A 25,473-nucleotide genomic window follows, 5' to 3' on the forward strand; every position below is an offset into this window, starting at 1 on the left:
GAGCCTTTATGTATATGGTGGAAAACATGTTCCCATTCCTCATGGGAAAGAGAAATATCAAGGTCTTTTTCCCATTTTTGATTTGTAATGTAATTTTTGAGGTCATATGTTGAGAAAAATATAGCGTATAGTGAAGAAATCAAATGTTTTTGAGGGGATGTTTTGAGGCATAAAATTTCAAAAGTTGTGTCCCGTTCGACACAGAGAAAGCTTCCAACAGGCACCCATTCACTACGATTTTAGCCGTAGGAGAGGAGTAGAGCATAAGAATATGTTGAAGTATATGATCTTGAAATCCCAGTGCTTTTAGAGCCTCATACATAAAATCCCAAACTATCCTGTCGAATGCCTTCTCTGCGTCAAGGGACAGAAAAAATCCCAGAAAATTTACATCTCACAAGCCAATTTTGTATATTAATCGCCTTTATAGTTTTGTCCCTTGCTTCTCTACCAGGTATGAAGCCCACTTGATCCAAAGAAACAAAATTGGACAATAAAGGGAGCAAACGATTAGCGATAATTTTTGCATAGAGTTTTAAATCGACATTCAAAAGCGAAATAGGTCTATAATTAGAAACTAATGTTGTGTCTTTATTTGGTTTAGGGATCATAGTAATGTGGGCCTCGAGAAGGTCTCTGGTAAATGGGGAGGGAGCGGGAATCGTATTAAATGTTTAAAAAAAATGTGCAATAATAGAGTCAGTGAAAGTTTTATAGTAACTAACAGAAAGGCCATCTGGGCCAGGGTACTTGCCTGTTTTGAGCTGTTTAAGTGCAGTAATAGTTTCAGTCAATTCTATAGGCCTGTCCAATTTATTTGCTTCTTCAATGCTAATAGGGTTCGGGCTGTAAGATTCCAAGAAATCTAAAATCAATTTTTTCCTAACTCCCGTTTGGTTAGTGAGAGTCTCAGTAAGTAAATTATACAAATTAGCATAAAATAAACTAAATTGATTGGCAATTTCAGAAGATGCATTTAATTTCTTCCCAGTCGGGTCTGTAATTGAATAAATTGTATTATTTATTTTTTTTGAACTAAGGGTTTTAGCGAGAAGTCTGCCAGCCTTGTTACCAAACTCATAGAAGAGTTTCTGAGATAGAACAAAATTGCGTTTAATCTTTTCTCCCAATACCATTAGAAGATCTTCTCTAACCTTTACAAGTTCCGCGTGAGTGTCTAAAGCTAATGATAGTTTGTGTTTGTTTTCCAAAAAATGAATCCGATCAGTGATTGATTTGATATGAGCCTGTCTCAATTTGTTTCTCTTCGCAGCGATAGAGATCAATTCACCTCTGATCACACATTTATGTGCTGACCAAATTGTTAAAAGATGAACATCTTCTGTATTATTTTCTGTAAAATAATGAGCAATCTTTAATTAATCTAGAATCTAGAATTAAGTGCACTAACATTGTTCGGATCATTGAGTAGAGAATTATCAAGCCTACATATCCTAGGAAAGACAGGTTTTGTTTTAAAAGACAAAGAAATAGTTATGGGGTTATGATCTGATAAAATCATTGGTTCTATGGAGGCATCGTTAAGAACATCAAGATCATTTTGAGATAAAAAAAAATAATCAAGTTCTTATTGTGAGGGGAAGAATAAAAAGTATAATCTTTAGTATTAGGGTTCAAAGTGCGCCAGGTATCATGAAGGGACATGTCTTTTATGAAATTTTTAATAGTATGCAGAGTCTTGTAGGAAATTTTAGATGAACCTGAAGAGGTATCAAGCAAAGGGTTAAGGGCTAAGTTGAAGTCCCCGCTTACAATAAGCATTCCGCTTTTAAATGTATCTAGAAGTTGCAAGGTATTTCTAAAGAATAGAACATATAGCTTTTTAGGTGCATAGATATTAGCCAGGGTAATGGGTCTATTATATAGAGAACCTTTAATGAATAAAAATCTTCCATCATCATCTAGCTTAGTATTCAGAACTTGAATAGGGCAATGTTTGGAAATTAAAATAGAAACTCCCTTAGTCTTATAGCTAGATTCAGAAAGAGTTAAGCCAGCATATCAGTAGATACGCCGTCATAACTCTGAATCTAAGCCGTCGTATCTTTAAGTGTATTCTCAAAATAAGATACACTTAAATCTAGCTAAGATACGGCAGCCTGCGCCGTCGTATCTTAGCTTTCTATTTAGGCTGGCCGCTAGGGGTTTGAACGCTGATTTACGCCTAGAATGCATAAATCAGCAAGATACGCCTTTTCACGAATGTACGCTTGCCCGTCGCAGTAAAGATACGCCGTTTACGTAAGGCGTTTTCAGGCGTGAAGTTAGTCCAACAAAAAGCTGGCCTAGCCAATGTTAAGTATGGACGTCGGTCCCGTGTCGAAATTTGAAATTTTTACGTCGTTTGCATAAGTCGTTCGTGAATGGGGCTGAGCGTAATTTAAGTTCACGTCAAAACCAATAAGTCTTTGCGGTGTAATTTGGAGCATGCGCACTGGGATATGTCCACGGACGGCGCATGCGCCATTCGTAAAAAACGTCAATCACGTCGGGTCACGATTAATTTGCATAAAACACACCCACCTCTTCACAATTTGAATTAGGCGCGCTTAGGCCGGCACATTTACGCTACGCCGCCGTAACTTAGGATGCAAGTGCTTTGTGAATACAGCACTTGCCTCTCTAAGGCCCCGTACACACGACCAAACATGTCTGCTGAAACTGGTCCGCGGGCCAGTTTCAGCAGACATGTTTGGTCGTGTGTAGGCCCGAGCGGACAGGATTCCAGCAAACATTTGCCCGCCGGGACTTTTCCCAGCGGACAAATATTCCTGGACTTGTTTTAAAACAGCCCGCTGGAATCCTGTCCTCTCGGACATGTTCGGTCGTCTGTACAGACCTACCGTACATGTCCGAGCGCCCGCCATCCCTCGCATGCGTCGAATGACTTTGACGCATGCGTGGAAGCATTGAACTGGCAGGGCTGCCCACGTCGTCGCCTGTGGACACGCCCCGCGTATTGTTTACGTGTGGATTTCTGTACGATGGTTAGTACAGCCATCGTACAGAAATCCCCGGGCAGACATGTATGGTGAAAACGGTCCGGCGGACCGGTTTCATCGTACATGTTTGCCCGTGTGTACGCGGCCTAACTTACGGCAGCATAGCGTAAATATGATACGCTATGCCGGCTCAAACATACGCCGCCCTACGTGAACCCAGCTATTAGAGTCTGGGTTAGTGGCGTGTAAAGAAAGGGGGAACCATTTTTTTTTTGTTTTATAATTTTTTATTGAAAATTTGCACAAAGAATACAAAATAAAGCAAACAATGACCAGAACATACATGTGAGGTCACGTGACCCTGGACAAGAGAGTTCAACAGAGCAGGGAAATCAATGTCTAACAAGAAAACCAAGGGCACCCACCCCACTCCTCCTCCACACCCCGTAGGGCAGTGGTCATCAACCCTGTCCTGCAGGGCCCACTAACAGGCCAGGTTTTATGTATTACCTTGGGGAGATGCAGTCTACAATACTGCAATCACTGAGGAGCAAATGATATCAGCTGTGATGTATTTCAGTTATCTTGCAAACCTGGCCTGTTAGTGGGCCCTGCAGGACAAGGTTGATGACCACTGCCGTAGGGGATCAAGCTGTGCAGAGGACGAGCGGACCGGGTCACCCCCATAACAACGGATGCTCCAAAGAATACATCAAAGAAGCGGTCAGGTGGGCATAGAATTGAAGAGCCAAAGTCTGGAACAAGAGATGACTCAAAAATTAGAAGAGAAGAGTTAGGACAGCCAAGGAGAGAGAGTAGGGAAGACAGAAAGGGGAGAGAAAGGTAGGAGAGGAGAACGTACACGGAAGGCTAGCAATTAAGGTGGGGACTTGCATCAGTACAGGATCAGAGAGGGACTCCAAAATGTAAAGCCCAGGGTTCCCAAATAAGTTTAAATTTCGCTTCAGAATCAAGGATAATGTTGGAAATCCTTTCATTAGACATAATTGGCCATTTGGAAGGAAACAGACAGGGACTTCCAGGCCCTGGCAATAGTCATCTTGGCACCCAGTAAGAACCATTTTTTTTTTTAAAGATGGGAAGTTATCTGATTTGAAATGTGTTTCTTGTAAGAAAACTATATCCGCTTTTGACCTTTTCAGTAATAAAAATAATTTAGATCTCTTTTCTGGAATGTTAAGACCCTTAACATTCAGGTAATAGAGTTTAATTAGTTGTGGGTTCGATAAATTATTATTGGAAAGTGCCATGTTCATTAAAAAAAAGGGGGTGAGGGATAAAGGGAGAGGAAAATAAGAAGGGAAAACAAAGGATCGAGTAAATACTCAAAATTTATAACCGAGAAGAAGAAAAGTAGTTAAAGTCTTCTTCAATAAAGTAATTACGGTAAAATATATAGCAGCAACCTCTTGTTACAATCCTAACCGGACTGACGACAAAAAGTGCTACTATTTGGGGGTTGGAAGAAACCTAGGTAGAGATGTAAAAGAGTAACCTGAGGCAACCCGCCACTACAGAACAGTACAGCATTATAAAAAGAAAAAAAAGAGGTTAATAATATAAACAGAGCAGGACATTCTGTGTGTTATAGCTCAATGATGAAGAATGAAGAAATGAGAACGGATTGAGCCATACATTTGAACAACAGCAATGTGATAAATCTCAAAAGTGAATACATTAAGGGCAAAATCTCAAAAATAAAAAATAAAAAAAACGTTCCTTTACTAATTAGTTTTGATGTTTAATAAGGGTCTATCAAAGAAGGTAAGCTTAACTATAGAGCTAAATTTTAACGAAAAAAAAAAAAAAACATTTCAGCCTTAACAATTTAAAACAAAGACCCCAAACAAATTAGTAAAACGATCTCATAAAAGCGGAAAAAAAAATTCAATACAACTTGTGAGTTTCAAAGTACAAGAAGAAATATAGATTTGCCTTTTAGTTACACCTGTGAAGAGCTGATTTGCTCTGCGCTGGGGCAAATTGGAAAGATTGCCACCTGATTCAGGATTCCTTTTGTCTGCTAATTTGCTCCTTTGTAAGGCAAAAATCAGGGCGTAAGGCAGCGCAAGTAAAGGGGGGGTGCCCTATGCAAATGATCTTTTTTCCACTCAGCAGTGGTTTGCGCCTATTTTCAGGGCAAATTTTGCCCACCTGCTTGCACTGAGCAAATAAATAGGGGCAGACCTGCGCAGGTCCTGTGCAAAATTACATCCTGCTTGTTCCCCCCCCCCCCCTGAGCAAGGTAATTTTGCCCTTTGCTGCGAGATGGCACCTCCGGGCCAAAAAAAAAAGAGGAAGGCTAATTTTGTGGCAGCGGAGATGGAGATCATGCTGGAGGCACTGACGCGCCATACTGCTGTTCTGTATGGCGCTGAACGCCAAAATACTACCGTAGCCCATAGGAGGGCAATATTTGAGGCGATAACCTTAGACATCAATGCCCTGGGCTTTGAGGACCGGACTTGGATGGACATCCAGAAAAAGTTCACGGACATGCGGCGTCGCGTCCGGGAAAAAATTGTCCTCATTAACCACTTAAGCCCCGGACCAAAATGCTGCCTAAAGACCCAAGGGGTTTTTACAGTTCGGGACTGTGTCGCTTTAACAGACAATTGCGCGGTCGTGCGACGTGGCTCCCAAACAAAATTGGCGTCTTTTTTTCCCCACAAATAGAGCTTTCTTTTGGTGGTATTTGATCACCTCTGCGGTTTTTATTTTTTGCGCTATAAACAAAAATAGAGCTACAATTTTGAAAAAAATGCAATATTTTTTACTTTTTGCTATAATAAATATCCCCCAAAAACATATATAACATTTTTGTTTCCCTCAGTTTAGGCCGATACGTATTCTTCTACCTATTTTTGGTAAAAAAAAATCGCAATAATCGTTTATCGGTTGGTTTGCGCAAAATTTATAGTGTTTACAAAATAGGGGATAGTTTTTTTTTTGTTTTTTTTACTACTAATGGCGGCGATCAGCGATTTTTTTCGTGACTGCGACATTATGGCGGACACTTCGGACAATTTTGACACATTTTTGGGACAATTGTCATTTTCACAGCAAAAAATGCATTTAAATTGCATTCTTTATTGTGAAAATGACAGTTGCAGTTTGGGAGTTAAACACAGGGGGCGCTGTAACATTTAGGGATCATTGTGTATGTGTTTACTAGTGTAGGGGGGTGTGGCTGTAGGAATGACGTCATCGATCGTGTCTTCCCTATAAATGGGATGACGCGATCGATGCGCCGACACAGTGAAGCACGGGGATGCCGTGTTTACACACGGCTCTCCCCGTTCTTCAGCTCCGGGGAGCGATCGCGACGGAGCGGCTATAAACGAATAGCCGCGCCGTCGTCCCAGATCGCTCCTGAAGCCACGGGGACCGCCGCATGTACCGGGGGGGTCCCGATCGGACCCCTGACCCACGTCAAGCAGGGCACGTATATATACGTTGATGTGCCTGCCTGTGCCATTCTGCTGACGTATATGTACATGAGGCGGTCCTTAAGTGGTTAAAAAGCACAGCAGGGGCACCGGAGGAGGACCAGCCTGTTCTGTGCGACTCAATCCGGAGGAGGAGGTCATCTCTCAGAGTCTAGCGCTGGAGCAGGTGGAGGGACTGCCAGGCTATGACTCCACTGTTGGGGACTTGGGGACTGGTAAGTTTTTTGTTTCCCATATCTGCTGTGTATCATGGGAGGGGGTAGAAGGGAACATGTAACAAGTTTTTGTTTCTCATATTTGCTGTGTATCATGGGAGGGGGTAGAAGGGAACATATGAGGGGGTAGAAGGGAACATGTGACAAGTTTTTGTTTCTCATATCTGCTGTGTATCATGGGAGGGGGTAGAAGGGAACATATGATAAGTGTGTTGCTCCAGCAACATTTTTGTTTTGTGTCATCCACAGATGTTGATGATGAGGCTGGGCCGTCGTCGGCTGTAGGGCGACCCACGCCATCCCCAGAACATCATGGGGTGCAGTCAGGCCCTCTGCAGATCCTGGGCATGTTGGTGGAGGAGGATATCGGCCAGAGTCCATCTAGGGAGGAGGAAGTGGTGGAGGAGGCCATTATCCTCAATCTGGAGGAAGTAGTGTCCCTCCAGGAGGATCCCACCATCCCTGGCCGACCCACAACCCCCCCGACCATAACATCATCCCCCTCCAGGGCAAGCCCCTCCAGTGTCCCTCCCTCCAGTGTCCCCCCCTCCAGTGTCACTCCCTCCTGTGTGACCCCCTCCCCTTCTGCTCCCTCAGTTTGTGCCCCAGCCTCTCCTCCAAGGAAGGCTCTTTCTAAAACTAGGGGTGTACCCTCCAGCCTCCATGAGGGTCTGCAGGAGGAGCAGGCCCGGCAGACCCACCATATAGGGGAGATGGTGGGAGACCTGAGGCGGGTGGCGGACAGCCTGGCATCCTCCTCCTCCTCTGTCCAGCAGGCCCTCACCCACCATGCTAACCGGGGGGACCGACAGAATGAGACCCTGGAGGATGTTAGTGGCAACTGCGCAGCCATTGTGACCTGTCTGGTTGAACAGCAGGATGCCACTGCATTATTAACTTCGGAGGTGAGCAGGTTGGCAGGTGCGGTGGAGGCCAACACTGCTGCTGTGCGGGAGGAGGGGAGACTTACCCGACGGCAGTTGAGGATCACCACCACATGGCAGATGAGGATGTTGGGACAGACCAACACCGTCCTCAACCGCCTGGCCAACGCCATGGAGGGCTTGCAGGCACCACCTGCCAGGAGAGATGAAGTAGGGGTTGATGCTCCCCCCCCTCCATCCCCCACCACGGCGTCTGAGGAGCCAGAGCTGGGGCACCCTTGGGCCAAGGATGTCCAAAAGAAAAAAATAATTTATGACCATTTTTTTTTTTTTGGTGGCTCAGATTATGAGCTTGTTTTTTGGTTATGCTCAGATTTTGAGTTTTCTTTTTATATTGATGCTCAGATTATGAGCTTTTTTTTATTTTGTAGCTGTCCCTGGCATGTTGGCACAGATGTGAGATACAGAAAGTGTGGGTGCTCTGCTTGTTCAGCTCGTCCGTCTTGGTGCTGCTGTAGTTGCTCTCCAGCTGACCTGTGGCCATCTGTTGCTAACTTGCCCCTGCTTTTATAAAGTGCAAATTTGCCCCGGCCAAACAGCTTGCACGCTTTGGGCGCAAAATGCGCCTCACACGCGCAAGTTTATGAATCAGTGGCAGTTCCTCATTTGCATATTTGCTGAGGGAAAACCATGAGAGCGCAAGTTGCTCCCTGAGCAAAATTGCCCCTTAATTGCGCCGGGGCAGAGAAACTGCCTCCGTGCAAAAATGCCACATTTCAGGCTTAGCTTGCTTTCTGGGTCACCCGCAAATTTGCCTGGGCGCAAATCCGTACTTGCGCAGCGCAAATCGCACTTGCTCCCGCGCAAGTCGTACCTGAATCTGGGCCAAAGTATTGTACGTAATAGTAAGAAAAGATCATTTATTTAGTTACATGTTGATACATTATATAAATTATCAGCAAGGGTAGATGTTATCAGTGGCTTTAGTTGGAAACAGGGATGGAAACATTGCAGCCAAATTCCAGAAAATAATTCTTGCCATGAAATTATTAAACAAGCAGTTTCAGACAAGGAGACATCCATGGATAAAAAATAAACTATTTAAAAATGATAACAAAGTGTTGTGAAAAGACATCAGAAAAGCAATAAGCTATCAATATTCACGTCTAAACTTCCTAGAGCGTGGAGATCCTGTTGATTGAAGATCATTGTGGTGATTCTTTGAAGCAGTATGGTATCTTATCCCTGATAGAGAGCGATGTCTACGGTAGCGGGTCGGCGCAGTTTCCATGGTATCCTCAGGAGGTTGGTCCCTTTTGCTAGTCTTAAAACGGAACTCAGCATACCAGTTAGGTACTTCAATAAAAGGGATACCCATAGTGTCACAGAAAGTCTGTAAATCCTCCGGTACTCGCAGCAAAGCCATACGTCCCTGACTAGTGGCTAGCAGTCCAAAAGGGAATTTCCATCTATAAATAATATTTCTTTCACGCAGTGTATCAAGTAAAGGTTTCAAGTCTCTCCTATGTTGCAATGTTATGTTTGATAAATCTTGATATATCTGGATGTCTGAACCTTCATATATGCATTTAGAGCGCAATTTAGCATTCCTAAGCACATCTTCTTTCAGCTGAAAGTCGCAAACACAGCAAATCACATCCCTAGGAGGGTCGATGGCTTTACCCTTAGGTCTCAGGGCACGATGAATACGTTCCATCTTAATAGCGGATTGAGGAGGATGGCCCAATAGGTTATTGAATATGCCAGTAACCACCGAAGAAAGTTGATCATAGTCCACATTTTCGGGCAGACCTCTAAGGCCCCGTACACACGACCAAACATGTCTGCTGAAACTGGTCCGCGGACCAGTTTCAGCAGACATGTTCGGTCGTGTGTAGGCCCGAACGGACAGAATTCCAGCAAACATTTGCCCGCCGGGCCTTTTCCCAGCGGACAAATATTCCCGGGCTTGTTTTAAAACAGCCCGCTGGAATCCTGTCCGCTCGGACATGTTCGGTCGTCTGTACAGACCTACCGTACATGTCCGAGCGCCCGCCATCCCTCGCATGCGTCGAATGACTTTGACGCATGCGTGGAAGCATTTAACTGGCCGGGCCGCGCACGTCGCCGCATCATCGTCGCGGCGACGGCGCGGTCACGTCGCCGCGTATCGAGTACGCGCGGACTTCTGTACGATGGTGTGTACAGCCATCGTACAGAAATCCCCGGGCAGACATGTACGCTGAAAACGGTCCGGTGGACCGGTTTCATCGTACATGTTTGCCCGTGTGTACGCGGCCTAACCCTTAGGTTGTGGCGTCTGCTCCTGTTCTCCAAGTCTTCAACCTGACGGTGAAGGTCTCTCAGGTGGAGGGTATGGGAGTCTACTTTGCGGTTGATGTGACGCATTACAGTACCCTGTTGCACAGTAGTTTTTTCCACCTCTACAACTCTTGCTGTAACTGCGCGTATGTCCAGGCTGAGTTCAGCTATGGCTGCTGATAACGTATTCTTAATATCCGCGGCAACTAAGTGAAGGTCACCCAAGCTGGGTCTTTGTTGTAAGTCCTCCATATTCCGGGTATTCCGGTCCGTATTCAAGGGTGTCAGTTCGGTATTACTAACCGGAGGATATAGTTCGTCCAGGGGGATTATACCTAGATTAGCCACCGGGTGTATGGGAGTCCTTTGTATCGAATCGGATCTTAATCAAATCACACAAGATTGATGTGAAAATCCCACAGCTTGAGGCGAGAGAGAACCGGAACACCGACACCTCGGTTTGAGCGTTAATGAAAGCCTAAAAGCGCTCCATTAGATCTGTAAAGTCCGCAGCGGCGGGAGCTCCACAATTAGGCAGCCATCTTCCAGCTAGGCTAGACCACGCCCCCTTATTTACTATTTTTACTAAAACTGAAAGCAAAAGAAAATCACACATTTTGGATTGTCACCAGAACAGAAGTAGAGGGGATATCTAAATCTAATAATGGGGACATCAGTTCCGGTGACCCTGATGGCAATCAGGGAATCTGTCACTTTGGAAGGATTTTATCTCACTTCCTGTTGTGGTTGTGGGACAAGTGAAGGGAAATCTTACCTTACACAGGTGGAAAAAAAATCCCAAAAATGTTTTTATACTTTTAGACAAAATCTTGCTGTGCCCTGGAAAGGAATACAATATTTCTCCTGCTAGGGAGCCAGATGGAGACAACATTGGCCAGTTGATAACAAGATCCCGCAGCAGACTTTATGCAAGTACGGCTTTAGAAGTCTTTGGTAAAGTAGTTTAGCTGTGAGCAGTGCCATTCCACTCAAAGTGATATTAAACCCATGTCTTGACAATATCCACCAATGTGACTGGGGCTTATGTTAGTGCTGCATGCTCTTATGTAATCCTGCTTGGGCTCCTGCTTATCAGGCACATCAGTAGCTGGTTGATTTATGGGTTTAACGGTTCTGTGGGGCTTTGGAACTTTTCCAGAAATCCTGGGAGGCAATGATGAAGGGACAGGGGTCAGCCACTATAGATTTTCTGGTAGTGGCAGAGTTTTTAGACTTCTGGACAATGCCCCAAAGGACAGTGGGTCCCCAAGGAGCCCCCACAGCCAAGTATAATGTGGTAAGGTGAGTAACCTGTCACTGAGTGCACTGTATGTTTGTACTTTCAGACCACTTAATCTCCTCTTCTTTCTCTGGGCTATGTATTCCACATATGTAGAAATAGTAGGTTGACCACACTTCAATGTAACGGAAAACATGAACTTTATGGCATAAAATCCATACAGGAAGCGCTTAGTCGTGACTAAGTGTTTCCTGCGTGAAATGCGTTAACATCTACTACTGTCATCCTACACTTGCTCTGTGCTTTCTCTGTGAATGGATTTTATTTAATAAAGTTCAAGTTTTCCATTACATTGGAGTGCGGTCAACCTACGTTTTCTACATATGTGGTCTGCCACGATCACGGATCAGACCAGCACCTGATTGTACGTTAAAAGGAATTACATGGGAAGAACTCACCTGGAGTGATATTTGTTCTCTGACTTTGGATTTCTCTGGGTTGGTACCTCACCATCTGAAACAGGGTGTAGTTCTATCTTTTGCATGTCCCATTACCATGTGGGGTGGTAAGTGTCTTTCTGATGCCCGGTGAACTGCACCACTCTTGGACAAACTCCCTTGTGAAGCAGAGTCCCTGTTCAGAATGTAATGTTGACTGTCTGGCTGTATGTCAGCATGGCTACTGCAAACTTGGCAAAGTCGTCTACCATGAAAAGTGAAGGTGGCCATAGCGGTGGATAGCCATCTGCAGATGGACCCAGAGTTAGTGCTTCTAGTAGAGCTGACATGTTCAAGATTATGGGTTGCACTCAGGCTTCTGCCCCTATTCAAATTGAACAAATCATTTGGTGTCGGCAGACCTGCTCAATCAGCTGGAACAGTCCCCTGTAGATAACGTGCCTCTTGAACATACAGTATGTCTTGTGTACATCTCAGTGTCTGGCTTCTACATGGATTTTTTTTAGTCCAGCACCTAGAAGAAGCTGGGAAATGGTTGCCAATGAGAGACCACAGAATATTGAAAGTAGGTATTATTAACTTTAGTTCCACTTAAAGGCCATGTTCCCAAAAGATGGGGAAACCAATGTCTTAGCTCCTCAAATAGTGAGACAGTGGGGGAACCAATTGGGTGACTTCCAATCCTTTAAAAACACCTTTACACCATTACTTTGTACAAGTGCAATCATATTTCAAAGTTTGCCAAGATCTTTCTATGGCAATGAGAAAAATATATATATTTTTTGCATTGTTGAGGATTTAAATTTCCTGCCTGAGGATGTTAAATCTTTGGCTGAACTTTATAACTGTTTGTGCTCATATTGTGCAGGATCACTGTCACTATCAAGGCTATGTTGAAAATGACAACCAATCAATGGTCAGCATCAGCACCTGCTCTGGGTTAAGGTAAGACAATGAATTTATTATTAAAAAATATCAATGCTTCCCTCTCTTCCTCTCTCTTCTTTCTTTTATCTGTTTAGCTTCCCCTTTCTCCCTTTCTCTCCATTTCCTTCTTATTTCTTTTTGTTTCTGGTATTTACAGGTACTATACTTTTGATAGTCTATGGGGTTTCACACTATAGTGAGTCCTAAGATAGTCTCAGGGAAATTCACCAAGGCTACTCGGTGGCTTCTCAACCATCAATTTCCTTTGCCCTTTCCCCCTTTTCTAACTTAAACCCATATTCGGGTTCTCCATCACTCACTATACGTGATAGCATTCTTGATCGTTGATGGGAAGTACCTGTTCAGTCCCACTAGCACTCTTTGGCCTTTTGTTTTGGATGTAACAGTTGTTAAATTAAAAGTTAGATGTAAAAGTTGGATATATATTGTGGCCGTATTTTCTATGTTTTTATGCTATTATGTTGACGACCTGAGAGACGATTTTGCTGCATTATTGTGTCTGTTCATACCAATTGTTTTTTTTTTTTCAAATAAAATATCAATGCTTGAAGAGAAATCAAGATATCTGATATTATATGTAGTTTTACTATGCAGCTTGCTGTTATGTGTTATCAGTCATTTCAGGCTTACATGGATTAGCATTTCTTATAGAACATGTGCGTATACATTGGTGTGTTGTGTGCACTTAACCAAGTCATATACTAAATGGTATTTACTATGAGCTTGTGATGCGTGCAGGTATGAGCATTCTGGTTACAGCATATACAGTATATGGAACTTCTAACAAGTGTAGTTTAACCACTTCATCCCCGCAAGGACTTACCCCTTTAATGACCAGGCCATTTTTTGTGATAAGGCAATGCGTTGTTTTAACTGACAATTGCGCGGTTGTGTGATGCTGTACACAAACAAAATTGACGTCCTTTTTTTCCCGCAAATAGAGCTGTCTTTTGGTGGTAATTGATCACCTTTTTTTGCGCTATAAACAAAAAAAGAACGTAAATTTTGAAAATAAATATTGTTTACTTTTTGCTATAATAAATAGCCAAAAAAATAATATTTCTTCATCAGTTTAGACCAATATGTATTCTACATATTTTTGGTAAAAAAAAAATCGCAATAAGCATTTATTGATTGGTTTGCGCATAAGTTATTGTGTCTACAAAATAGGGGATATATTTATGGCATTTTTTTTTCTATATTTATATCTATTTTTTTTAATTTCTTTTTTAATTTTGGATAAAACAAGTGGGGGTTATAACCCCTGTCAAATATTTTTACGTCTGAAAGGAAGTTGGTGAAAATCCCTGCAAATTAAGGGAATTCCTAAGGCACCCCCATGTCCCCATTGGAAGGTTTTCCCTCTATTACTTTTCTGGGGACAACCCAAAATGTGGTATTTTCTTTTCATTTCTTTTTTTATTGATAATGGTAAACAGAACTAATTGAGAGGGTGAATCTCCTTAACAGAAACACAGACAGAAAAAAACCTGACAAGAGTTCTAAACCCTCTGCGCTCTATCCAAAACTAAAAAAAAAGTTTTGCCTTATGATATACTTTAAGGAATGTACAATCCAGCCTCCAAATGTATGCCCACTAAAACTAGGCTTGCCTAAAATAAAATAAAAAGACTATCTCAAATGCTTCAAGTCAGTGTAGCATCCTTGTCCCTAGACTAGGGTTGCAAGTAAATTTAGTTGTGCTGGATGGTAGCCAGTCTGGCTAATTTGTAGTGTTTCGTGATTACATGACTTCTGTTAATTCCATATTAAGTTGTGGCTTCTCCCTTCTGTCAGCAGGTGGTGCTATTGCCTTTGACATTAGGGTGATGAGTTACAGTGAAGATCAGGATATGATAAACATACCTTTCTCAGCCAACCATATTTGTGGCTAGGCATGCTGGGAAATGTTATTTAATGGGATGAAATCAGGTGAGTTCTTCCTGCCCAGGGCTACGGCCTGGGTGGATGGTGTGTATACAGCTCTTAGCTGCTAGGCCTGAGGCCTATCCATGGGGCTTCTGGCTGCTAGGCCTAACCGAGGTCTATCCGGGTGTTCAAGTTCATGCAGAGGAAAGCCTGCCAAAGATCCGGTAACAATTCCAGAGGGATTTAGTTCTGAGGAAGGCGCTACAAATGTATAGCTGCTGTTAACATTTTTAAATGTACAAATAATGTATGTGATAGAACACTGTGCTGTTATCTTTAAACAGTATTCTTGTTCTTCTTTTACAGTGGGCTCATCCTGACACAAGGCCGGAGATATTTAATTGAACCACAGAACCTGGCAGAGGGAATGCATGTTATATATGAAGAAGAAGAAGAAAACCCCAAAGCCTGTGCAGTGACAGATGGACATTGGGAGGGATCAGTGTTGGCTCAGTGGGTGTTACCTATTCCTACTCAGGTGAGATAATGAGAAATACTAAGAGGAGACACTAGAGATTGTTTATAGAACAAGAGCAACTCCATGTTGTACTCATGTCGTTCCACACTGGGGGACTTAACGTGATTGTAAGCCTTTATTTTAAAAAAATATACATATAACAAACATCATACTTACTTGGTTTTGCACAGAACAGCCCCGACCCTTCTCTTCTTGGGTCCCCCGCTGGCACTCCTGGCTCCCCCTGCCGACTGTCCACCATTCCATGCAACTTGCTATGGGGGGCACCTGTGCAGGCTTGTTTCTAAACTGGCTCTGATTGTCTATAGACACACAGAGCACAGCCCCCCACTCTAACACTGGTTGTGATTGGCAGCAGCAAGAGCAATGCTGTGTCTGAGCCCAGGGGCATACCTAGAGCATTTGGCACCCGGGGCGGATCCTATATCTAGCACCCCTCCACGGTAAAATGTAAAAACACCCCACTGTGCCCCCTGCATACCTCTGTATCCTTCAATATCTCTTTGTCACTACTGTATAACCCCCTCGCAACAACTGCACCTTTGGACCCCTTTACATTACACAACCCCCTGCACCTCTGGACCCCTTTACATTACACAGCCCCCTGCACCTCTGGGCCCCTTTACATTACACAGCACCCAACACCTCTGGACCCCTTACATTACACAGCACCCAACACCTCTGGACCCCTTACATTACACAGCACCCTGCATCACTGGACCCTTTTACATTACACAGCACCCTGCACCTCTGGACCCCTTTACATTACACAGCACCCTGCATCACTGGGCCCCCTTACATTACACAGCACCCTGCACCTCTGGACCCTTTACATTACACAGCACCCTGCATCACCGGACAACCTTACATTACACAGCACCATGCATCACTGGACCCCTTACATTACACAGCACCCTGCATCACTGGATCCCCTTACATTACACAGCACCCTGCACCTCTGGACCCCTTTACATTACACAGACCCTGCATCCCTGAACCCCCTTACATTACACAGCACCCTGCACCTCTGGACCCTTTAAATTACACAGCACCCTGCATCACCGGACAACCTTGCATTACACAGCACCCTGCATCACTGGACCCCTTACATTACACAGCACCCTGCACCACTGGACCCCCCTACAGTGCAGACCCCTCCCCCTACAGTTCAGACCCTCCCCTGCAATACAGACCCCCCTTACAATACAGACCCCCCTTACAATACAGACCACCCCCTACAATACATATCCCCCACAATACCGGTAACCCCCAACAATACAGACACCCCCTCTTCAGACCCGTAATGCTGTTCACCTCGGTTTAGATGATCAGCGTGCTGTGTGCAGCACTTGTAGACTACACAGAGGAGGGGGAGGTGGCTTCGGTCTGCTCGGCTGTGTGACTGTGAGACAGTCACACAGCCGAGACTTATCAGAGCTGCGGCCGTGTCCCGGGTGTGCCGATGGACCCCCCGCCCCGCAAAGCCAGGCTTCAGCCTGTGTGTCACCATAACAGCTGCTGCTGCCTCCCTGTCACCACCATGCCGCCCGATGTCCTCTTCAGTCGCAGAGGGGGGGCGCTGGGGTGGGAACAGCACCCCGGGAAGAACAGAACGAGCCCACAGCACAGCCAAGACAGAGACCCAATTTGAGCAAATCAACTAGATGAGAGCTAACTAACTCTCTCATCCCCCTTAAATTTAGAATAGCACCGGTACCTGAAAGTAACCAGGCACTACACACTCCCCCCACTTGAATAGACACTGTTTGGGCCTACAGGTAAAACCTGGGATCCGGCAGAGCGATAATGTCCCCTTGGTCATTCACTGTGGTAACTGAATAGACCCGATCCATTTTTCCGGGGCTCTTTATGACCACTCTGTCATGGTAAATATACCGGCCAGGGCTCCAATCCTTCATGCAACCTTCAAACCGGTGGAAAACACGAATAAAGGAATAGTCAGTACTGCGGGCAGGTTTCGGTACATTTAGATAGTCCCAGATGGCGTCTTTGCACCATTCCTCACGCAGGTTCTCAATTTCCTGCATCTGGTCTGCGGGCACATACAGGAACTCCCATCCGTAATCCTGGGCCACCCTCCTCATGACAATACGCTGAAGGCGAGCTAACTTTGGCAGCGTACGGAGGTGTCCTAGTCCCAGCATAACAAGGGCATCCGGGGCCCTCTTTAACACTGGGGATGCAGCGGGAATAGGTACAGTCTCTTTAGGGTCACAAGCAGTTGGCACTGTCACTCCCCAAGTTAGTTGCGGGACACTCGCTTGTGGTGCGGTATTCCCAGAGCTTCTCTTGTGTTTGCGGGGTTTTGCAGCACAAAACCCTCTGCCCCATTGTGACTCGGGCAGCTCCGGCTCAAACCAATGGTCATCCCCAACATCAGACAATGATTCCAGGTCGGAGGTGTCATACTCCCCAGCGGGTAAATACATTTTCTCAACAGTGGATGCACTGACCTTGTCCTTTGTTGCGGCATCGACAGGGGCATCATTCTCCCTGTCGTCCGGTTCAGGTCTGCGCATGGGTGGGACTCGACCACAGCTGTGGGAGACCTTCATGGGTCCCGTTTTCCCCGAAGCAGGCCAAGCAGGGACCACCGCCATGGTTGGAGTTTCGGTGGCAACATCCACCTTCACAGCGGGCAAACAGTTCTTAGCATCACAGTCACTTGCTTCGGGGGACACCATCGGAGTGGCAGCCGAAGGCAGGGTCATAATGCCGGGGCACGTGGTGCAGACACCCTAAAGGTGGGTGACGTACTTCCAGAACAACCCGAATCCAAAAGTGTCTGTCCTATAAGTACCCTCTCCTGGCATGCCCAGCGAGGCTCAACCCTCCCGATTGGCTGCAGAGAGAGAGCACCCAAACCTCGACTCCACTGCTGCCACCTATCGTCCCGGGGTGGGAAGAGCACCCCGGGAACAACAGAATGAGCCCACAGCACAGCCAAGCCAAGACAGAGACCCAATTTGAGCAAATCAACTGGATGAGAGCTAACTAACTCTCTCATCCTCCTTAAATTTAGAATAGCACCGGTACCTGAAAGAAACCAGGCGCTACACATAGTTTAAGTGTCAGAGGCCATCTGAAATGTGATTATTGCTGCTTTGCCTTCTGCCTGCCCATCCATAGCAAAAGCCGCAACTTTTAGGCCCCGTACACACGGCCGAGAAACTCGACGAGCAAAACACATCATTTTGCTCGTCGAGTTTCTTGTGAAGCCGCCGAGGATCTCGGCGGGCCAACTTTTCCCATTGAGGAACGAGGTTTCCTCGGCCGAAAGTGTACACACGGCCGGGTTTCTCGGCAGAATACAGCTCCGATCGAGTTTCTGGCTGAATTCTGCAGAGAAACTCGGTCGTGTGTACCGGGCCTCAAACCTTCAGGCAGCTGTTTTCTGACCACAGTGCGCCCCCCTGCCCCAGAGAACCCAACCCCCCCATGTTGAGGGCATACGGCCTGGTACGGCTCAGGAGGGGGGGGGCGCTCGCTCGTCCCCACTCCTTTCCTGGCCAGCCGGGTAGCGTGCTTTGGATACGGGTCTGGTATGGATTGTAGGGGGACCCCCTACGTCGTTTTTTCCGGCGTAGGGGGGGTCTCCTTACAACCCATACCAGACCTAAGGTCCTGGTATGCTCCTGGGGGGGAAACCCATGTTGGTTTTTTATTTAAAAATTGGCGTGGAGTTCTCCCTCTCAGGAATGCATACCAAATGCCGACGCTAGAATTGGCGGGAATCCAAGTCGGATCCCCGTCGCTTCTATGACGGCTTTGTCTCCATCGCGGCAAGCCAGCTCGGCGCTGGCTCCCGCGATGGGGCTCGTAGGTGGTCAATCTCGCCGAGAAAGGGAGTGAGATTGACACAATATCGCGGTCACCCACTGTACTGTAAGAGTCGGTTCACACAGGGGCAACACGACTTTCAGCATGACTTTGGGAGGCAACTTAGACACGACTTGAGTATGAATCATCAGGCAACTTACATGGCAACTTCAAGTTGCCTCCAGAACAGTACAAGACAACTTCAGGTCGCCTCCAGGAAAGGAGGCTTTCCAGTGGCCAATCAAACAACAATCAGCTCTGTGAGAGGGAGGGGTTTGCCTGAGAAATGTATGTTATCTTCCTGTATTGTTGCTTCAGTTAAGACAGTGATCAGACTTCTGAGGCAACTCCCATTGAAATCAATGGGTACAAGTTGCCTACAAGTTGCCTAGAAGTCGGATTGAAGTAGTACAGGAACCTTTTCTGAAGTCGGAGTGACTTCAGTAGTGTGTATTAAGACGGCTCCCATTCACTTCTGTTGAATTTCTCAACCAAATGACTTGGGACAACTTCAAGTGGGATCCCAGGTCGCCCCTGTGTGAACCGGCTCTAAATCCTGTATACAATTGTGTTAGGCCTCGTACACACGATCGGTTAAACAGAGGACATCGGTCTGATGGACCATTTTCATCGGTCAAAACCGATCGTGTGTGGGCCCCATAGGTTATTTAACCATCGGTTAAAAAAATCCAACTTGCTTTCAATTTAACCGATGGATTCCTAACCGATAGGTCAAAACCGATCGTTAGTAGGCACGACCATCGGTTAAAAATCCACGCATGCTCAGAATCAAGTCGACACATGCTTGGAAGCATTGAACTTTTTTCAGCACGTCGTTGTGTTTTACGTCACCGCGTTCTGACACAATCGGTTATTTAACTGATGGTGTGTGGGCGCCTTGGACCACAACGGTCCTTCAGACCATTGTCATCGGATGGACTGATCGTGTGTACGAGGCTTTATAGTATCGGAAATATTTACCAGAATGGTTAACTGTAGGAAAGTATGTATATTGCCACAGGTTAAAAGCAAATAGAAACTTACAGGAATGAGCAAATGCAAGAAACTTTCCACTCATAGTACGCTAAGTGATGTAATTATTAGATTGTGGCAGCTCAAGCTGAGTTACCTATAACCACTAAAGCACAACCCCAACAAAGAAAAGTATTAGCAGTGAACAGTATCAATAAGCATAGATATTTCCCCAACTGCTCCTCTGTAATAACAGTCAATAACTACTACAGAGTGCACTCTGTGAATATAAGCTCAAATATTACTTGAGAGAGGTACTTCTGGCTATGGGTAATATAGTGTAAGGTCTCTGTGGAACAATTAGTGGAGAGTTGGCTCTGGACTCTCAATCTTTAGCCTGATAATCTGTGGGGCCCATCTTTTTTTTTTTTTCCAAAAACAGAAGTTTTAATTTGGAATTAAATACATACAGTCCAAATCACCATAATCGTAGCAAATATAGCAAACAAGTACAAAACCATAAACAATACAAGCAATGCATTTATACACTAGTCACCATCATGAATGATCATACAGCTGTGGTCGGCCACCAACACTACCCCCTGGTCCAGTTCCTTGCCAGGTCAACTTGCCCACCATAATCCAGTGTAGCACTACATAAGCAGCATATTTAGCCCACATTCAGTCTAAAAAGTCTGTCCATGATTAGGTCGTCCGGAGCAAGCCCCGGTGTTCCCACCCATGGGTCCCATCATTTTTCAACCTTTCTAGAGCATCCCCTATGATGGTATATAACCTTTTCCAGTGCAGTGATCCATTCCCTGACTGTGGGGGGTGATTCTGACTTCCAATGTAGCATGATCAGCTTACGGGCCATGTAAAGGGCCCTAATGAGGGCTTCTCTAATATGGGGTTCCCATTCCAGCTCATCTAGCAGATTCAGAAGACATTGTTTAGGATCTAATGGGACCGTCACCTGGAATACTGTGTTCAGCGCTTCTGTCATCCCCTTCCAATAAGCATGCAACTTGGGGCAGCCCCAGAGCAAACGTATCAGGTCCCCGTTGTCCCTTTAACATCTTGTGTGTAGCGCTCACCCCCGAAGGAGCCGTTGGATAGAAATGAGATGGCCTGTTACCTCTATAGCTCTGACGTCTAGGGTAGTTGATGAGAGCAGCAATGATGGAATGTCCAAACAGCAGGTGTCTTTTCTTGTGCTTTATTTTACCCAACACGGTAAACAGTAAACTTGAGGTAGACAGTAAAGATGATGAGGAAGAGAGATGGCAGATTCAGGCCTAACAGTAACGGAAGCAATCCTGCTTCCAATGACACTTTACTTTTGTCGCCACTCCAGCCGGAGTGGGTATAGTGTACCTGGACAGGCCTCTCACACCGACCTGGCAGCCAGGGTATCACTCGGAAATTTGAGGGAAACAAGTCTCTGCCACAGACCCTTCCCCAGAACGTAGATCATAAAGGAAAATTCTCCTCAGTAGTATTGGTGCCTGAATCTCCCTCAGGTAGTTCTCTATTGGGTCACCGACTGACAGGTTGCTGACATCCAACCTTTCAGTGTCCGGTTACCTTGATCCCCGATAGATTGTCGAGGCCCTGTTGGATTGCCGGCCTCTCTTGGCTCTCCTCAGGCTGACTCCCCACTGAACAGCTATCTCGCTTGGGATCTTTCCTCAGAACTTGGGGACCCAGTCGATCACTGGGGCCCCGCCATAGCTTCAATTGCTCCGGGCCAACATGGTCCCGGAACCAGGAATACCACGTAGCACGTGCACCCCGGCCAGGTAAGCCATATCGCCGGGGGCCTTGATGTGTGGTCACCCTGAAGGTGGGTGTCACACCAGGAAAAGAACCCCCGCCCAATAGCGTCTGCTCCAGAAGTACTCTCCCCTAGCATGCCCTGCGAGAGAAACCCCCTCCTGATTGGCTGCTGGCAAGAGACACCCCAGCCTGGACTCCACTGCTGCCACCTATTGCCCTGGGGTGGAACAACACACCAGGAACAACAGAATGAGCCCACAGCACAGCCCAGCTGAAACAGAGACCAAATTTAGCAAATCAACTGGATGAGATCTAACTAACTCTCTCATCCCCCTTAAATTTAGAATAACACCTGTACTGAAAGTACACAGGCGCTACATGTGCATGTCGGTGTGGGCAGCAGTCCCATACCATGCAATCTGTGAGGCGTGTAGTATACTCTCAGGAGTGTATATAGTTGTATCAACAGTGAGGGCACTCATTATGGGAACATATGGAAACTGACTGAAGGGCCTCCTCCCACTAATCCTCATCCAGGGTTCCTACATCTGTTTCCCATTTTCTTTTAACTGTCAAGGGGTGTTTCGTGAGATATTTACGAAGCAGCGTACTGTAGCTCTGGGAGATGAAGCCCTTAGACATCTCTGCACACTTAAGCTGCAAAAGGAGTCGAGGAGAATCTGCATGCTACTCTGAAGCCCTGGACTGAGCTGAAAATGCGTGTCTGAGCTGCATATAGTAAAAAAGCATGTTCGCTGGTAGTTGATATGTCTCCCTCAAAGTTTCAAAAGGCAGTAAATTACCATTCCCAAGAATTTGTGTCAGATAAAAAACCCCACACCTGTCCCCATGTTGCAATTTGGCTAGCTCGGCATAGGAATTATTTGCCCAAATGGGGCTGAACTCGGTAATGCCTGACGCCTCCTGTAGATATCTAGCTTTGATTCCATATCTTCTGCATTAAACTATATGTAGGGAAGCTAGTGCCTCAAGCGCTGTTGGAACGGACCTTCCTCCCACTGTCTGGAGCATAATATCAAAACAAGGTAAATATTTGCGCTAAGGAAAAAATTTGAATAAATTGAAAAATATAAAAACAAATAGTGAAAAGTTATGTTAAATCAATAACTCCAGCTGCAAAACCAAAAAACATGTGATATACATGTGAAACAGAACAAAAATCAAAAGAAGGGTTGCGCTAGTAACACAACCTAGTGAGATGTGTATATGTACATAATATATATCTATAAAGTTTTTGAAAAAAATGCAATGCATGAATGTATAAATAAATCAAATAAAAATACAATAGAAATATGTAGATGTAAAAGTCCTAATCCGACCAAGGCTAGCACACTGAAACACTTGCCAGATACAATAAACAAGGACACTTCCCTGTAATTCACTCAGGGGTGTGAGTGTATATCAATCCTCACACAATGGCAAATTCAATAAATCATGTCCAAGTTCATAAGTTAACTCCTGAAGGAGAAAAAAAATTGAAGAGACAAGGATAAAAAGAATTCCACCACCAGCTTGAGTACATAAGAAGAGGAATCCTGCAGCACACCCGGGAGAGGAGTAAGTTTAAACTCTTACCACAAATCCACATCAATCCACTCCATCAGGATAAAAGATCAAATCCTTGGCTGCCTCCACTGGATAATATGCTCAGGAGCGCTGGGGGTTGTGTCTGATGGGTCCCTATCAGAAAATATGGTACCTATCAGGTATTGCAATTGCGATGCCAAATAGTACAGCCACGGATTTGGCAAAGCAAGGCCACCCTCATCCTTGGGGCGTTGCAGGTGCTCTAATTTTATCCTGGGAGGGGGGGGGGGGCGTTTTTTTGCAGATCAGTTTGCAAAATATGGCATTCACTATCCTAAAGGTCTTCAGTGGGATCACTACCGGGGAGTTGTGGAGCATGTACAGCAGTTGGGGATTCACCTTGCCCACAACCGACATACACAGAGCGTTCCATGTTTTAACTCGGGAGAGAAATCTGCCAAGCAGCGGGGAGATGTTGAGTTGACTATATTCCCTGATACGTGGCGTCACTTGTTTTCCCAGATATTTAGTGGAGGTTGCTACAGGGATACCACCCACATGGTGCCCGTGATGTAACTGAACATCATCCAATGGCATTAAGGCTGACTTAGTCCAATTTATTTTTAGGCCCGAGAACTCCCCAAACTGAACCACCATCTCCATCGTCTTGCTCAGGGATTGCTCTGTATCACCCAGCAGAATCATTGTATCATTGGCATAGAGCATTACTTTCTCCTGTCTATCTCCATAACAGAAGCCAGTAATACCCCTGTAATCCGAATAGCCAATGGTTCTATTGCCAGGGCGAACAGCAGGGAGGAACGTGGACAACCCAGCTGCCTGCAAAGGACAGCGACACTCTCCCCACCTCTCTAATAACCGCCTGGGGGCAATGGTATAGCAAACGCACCCAGGATATGAACACCTCTCCAAAGCCAAATCGCCTCAACACCTCCCAGAGGTACGGCCACTCCACGCTATCAAAAGCTTTCATAGCGTCAAGCGACAGCAGAGCTCTCTTACCCATGTTATCAGCTTAGGATTGCATATTAAGAAATAGTCTTCTGAGGTTTATTGCCGTGGATTTGTTGGGCATAAATCCCATCTGGTCTGGGTGTACAACTGAGGTAATTACCACTGGATCCTGAAAAAAGAAAAAATGACACATGCTATAGAGATGGTAGAGCTGCTCGCCCCGGAAATGATAGAAAATGGAAAGGTTTCCCCGTTTTTTGTGGAGCTTTTAGGCAGCAATGTCAAAACAGTAAAATACTGGTAGCTATATAAGAATAGTATTTATTAAATGGAAAAAAGGTTTGGATATCACAGTATATAGGAGTTACAGCATAAGAACAGTTGTAATGGTAAATTATCGCATTCCATGGTACTTTAGACATAATCATTACATATGATATAGTATTTCATATTGTAGTATATTGTTGATCCCCGGCGCGTTTTGACCAATTGGGGTCTCTTCAGGGGGATAATTTATTTCTAAAAAGTATATCACAAAAATATAAAATTAATATATATAATGTAAAAATAGAAATATATAAAAATGACATGTCAGTAGTACATCACATAGATTCTAGCAGGATATATATTTACCGCTAAACATGGAATGGACGATATTGAAGTCACTGAGTAGTCCGAGGGGACCTGTGAAAGCCCCCGTACTCCCGAGGGTGACGGGTCCACCCATAGGGGCCTTCAAGGAGCCTCAAATAATTGACACCCCGCCGGCGGAGGAGGAACCGCCACCTGCAATGAATACCCAGAACAGCCATGTGTAGTTAATTGAATGAGTAATTCAAACAAACCTATCAAATTGATGGTTGGAATGTGTATTTGTATAAGAGGGTAAGGGCAAAAATATAATGTTAGGTGAGGCATTCCTGAATATTTCAAAAAGGAACAAGTTGACTAGACGATAAGGAATAATAAAGGTAATAAAATAATTGACTAAAGGGTGACTAAACAAAAAGGAATAATAAAGGTAATCGAATGAAGGTAAGTGTGGGAAAAGTGACGTAATGTGAAGCGTACTAAAGTGTATAAGTGTGATGTGAATAATAAGTGTGTAGGGGTGCAACATTGATGCGAGTGTCAGACTGCCAATGTGATGGATGGATAGAGGTTATAATGTGAGGATGTAAAATAAATTAAATTATATGTGAGTAAATTAACATAAATGTGTGGGTGAAATAAATAGAGTGAAGGTGAGTGTGAAGGTAAACGTGTGTGCCCAGTGAAAAATGGGCAAAAGTAGTAAATAAAGTGTACGATCAATAATAGCAATAGTATCAAAAAGGTAGGGTTTTATACATGTAAAATATAAGTTAACAAATGCAAATGTTACCTGGTGTATTGATGTTTGTCTATGTAGTTTAGCGTAGTAGGTAGTTGAGGGCCTGACGGCAGGTATTG

The 25,473-nt window shown here is 45.0% G+C and overlaps 1 protein-coding gene across 1 annotated transcript in view; it reads left to right on the forward strand.

Annotated features, from left to right (window-relative positions):
- The first annotated feature begins 12,369 nt into the window (after positions 1-12,369).
- Positions 12,370-25,473, forward strand: part of LOC120930526 (zinc metalloproteinase/disintegrin ussurin-like) — a 51,724-nt gene continuing 38,620 nt past the window's right edge. Inside the window, exons 1-2 of the mRNA XM_040341704.1 lie at positions 12,370-12,497; positions 14,736-14,907. Of these exons, the coding sequence (XP_040197638.1) occupies positions 12,370-12,497; positions 14,736-14,907 (300 nt within the window). The remainder of the gene's footprint in view (positions 12,498-14,735; positions 14,908-25,473) is intronic.

The sequence above is a fragment of the Rana temporaria genome, chromosome 3 (assembly GCF_905171775.1).
Source record: "Rana temporaria chromosome 3, aRanTem1.1, whole genome shotgun sequence".
In the NCBI taxonomy this organism is placed as follows: Eukaryota; Metazoa; Chordata; class Amphibia; order Anura; family Ranidae; genus Rana; species Rana temporaria.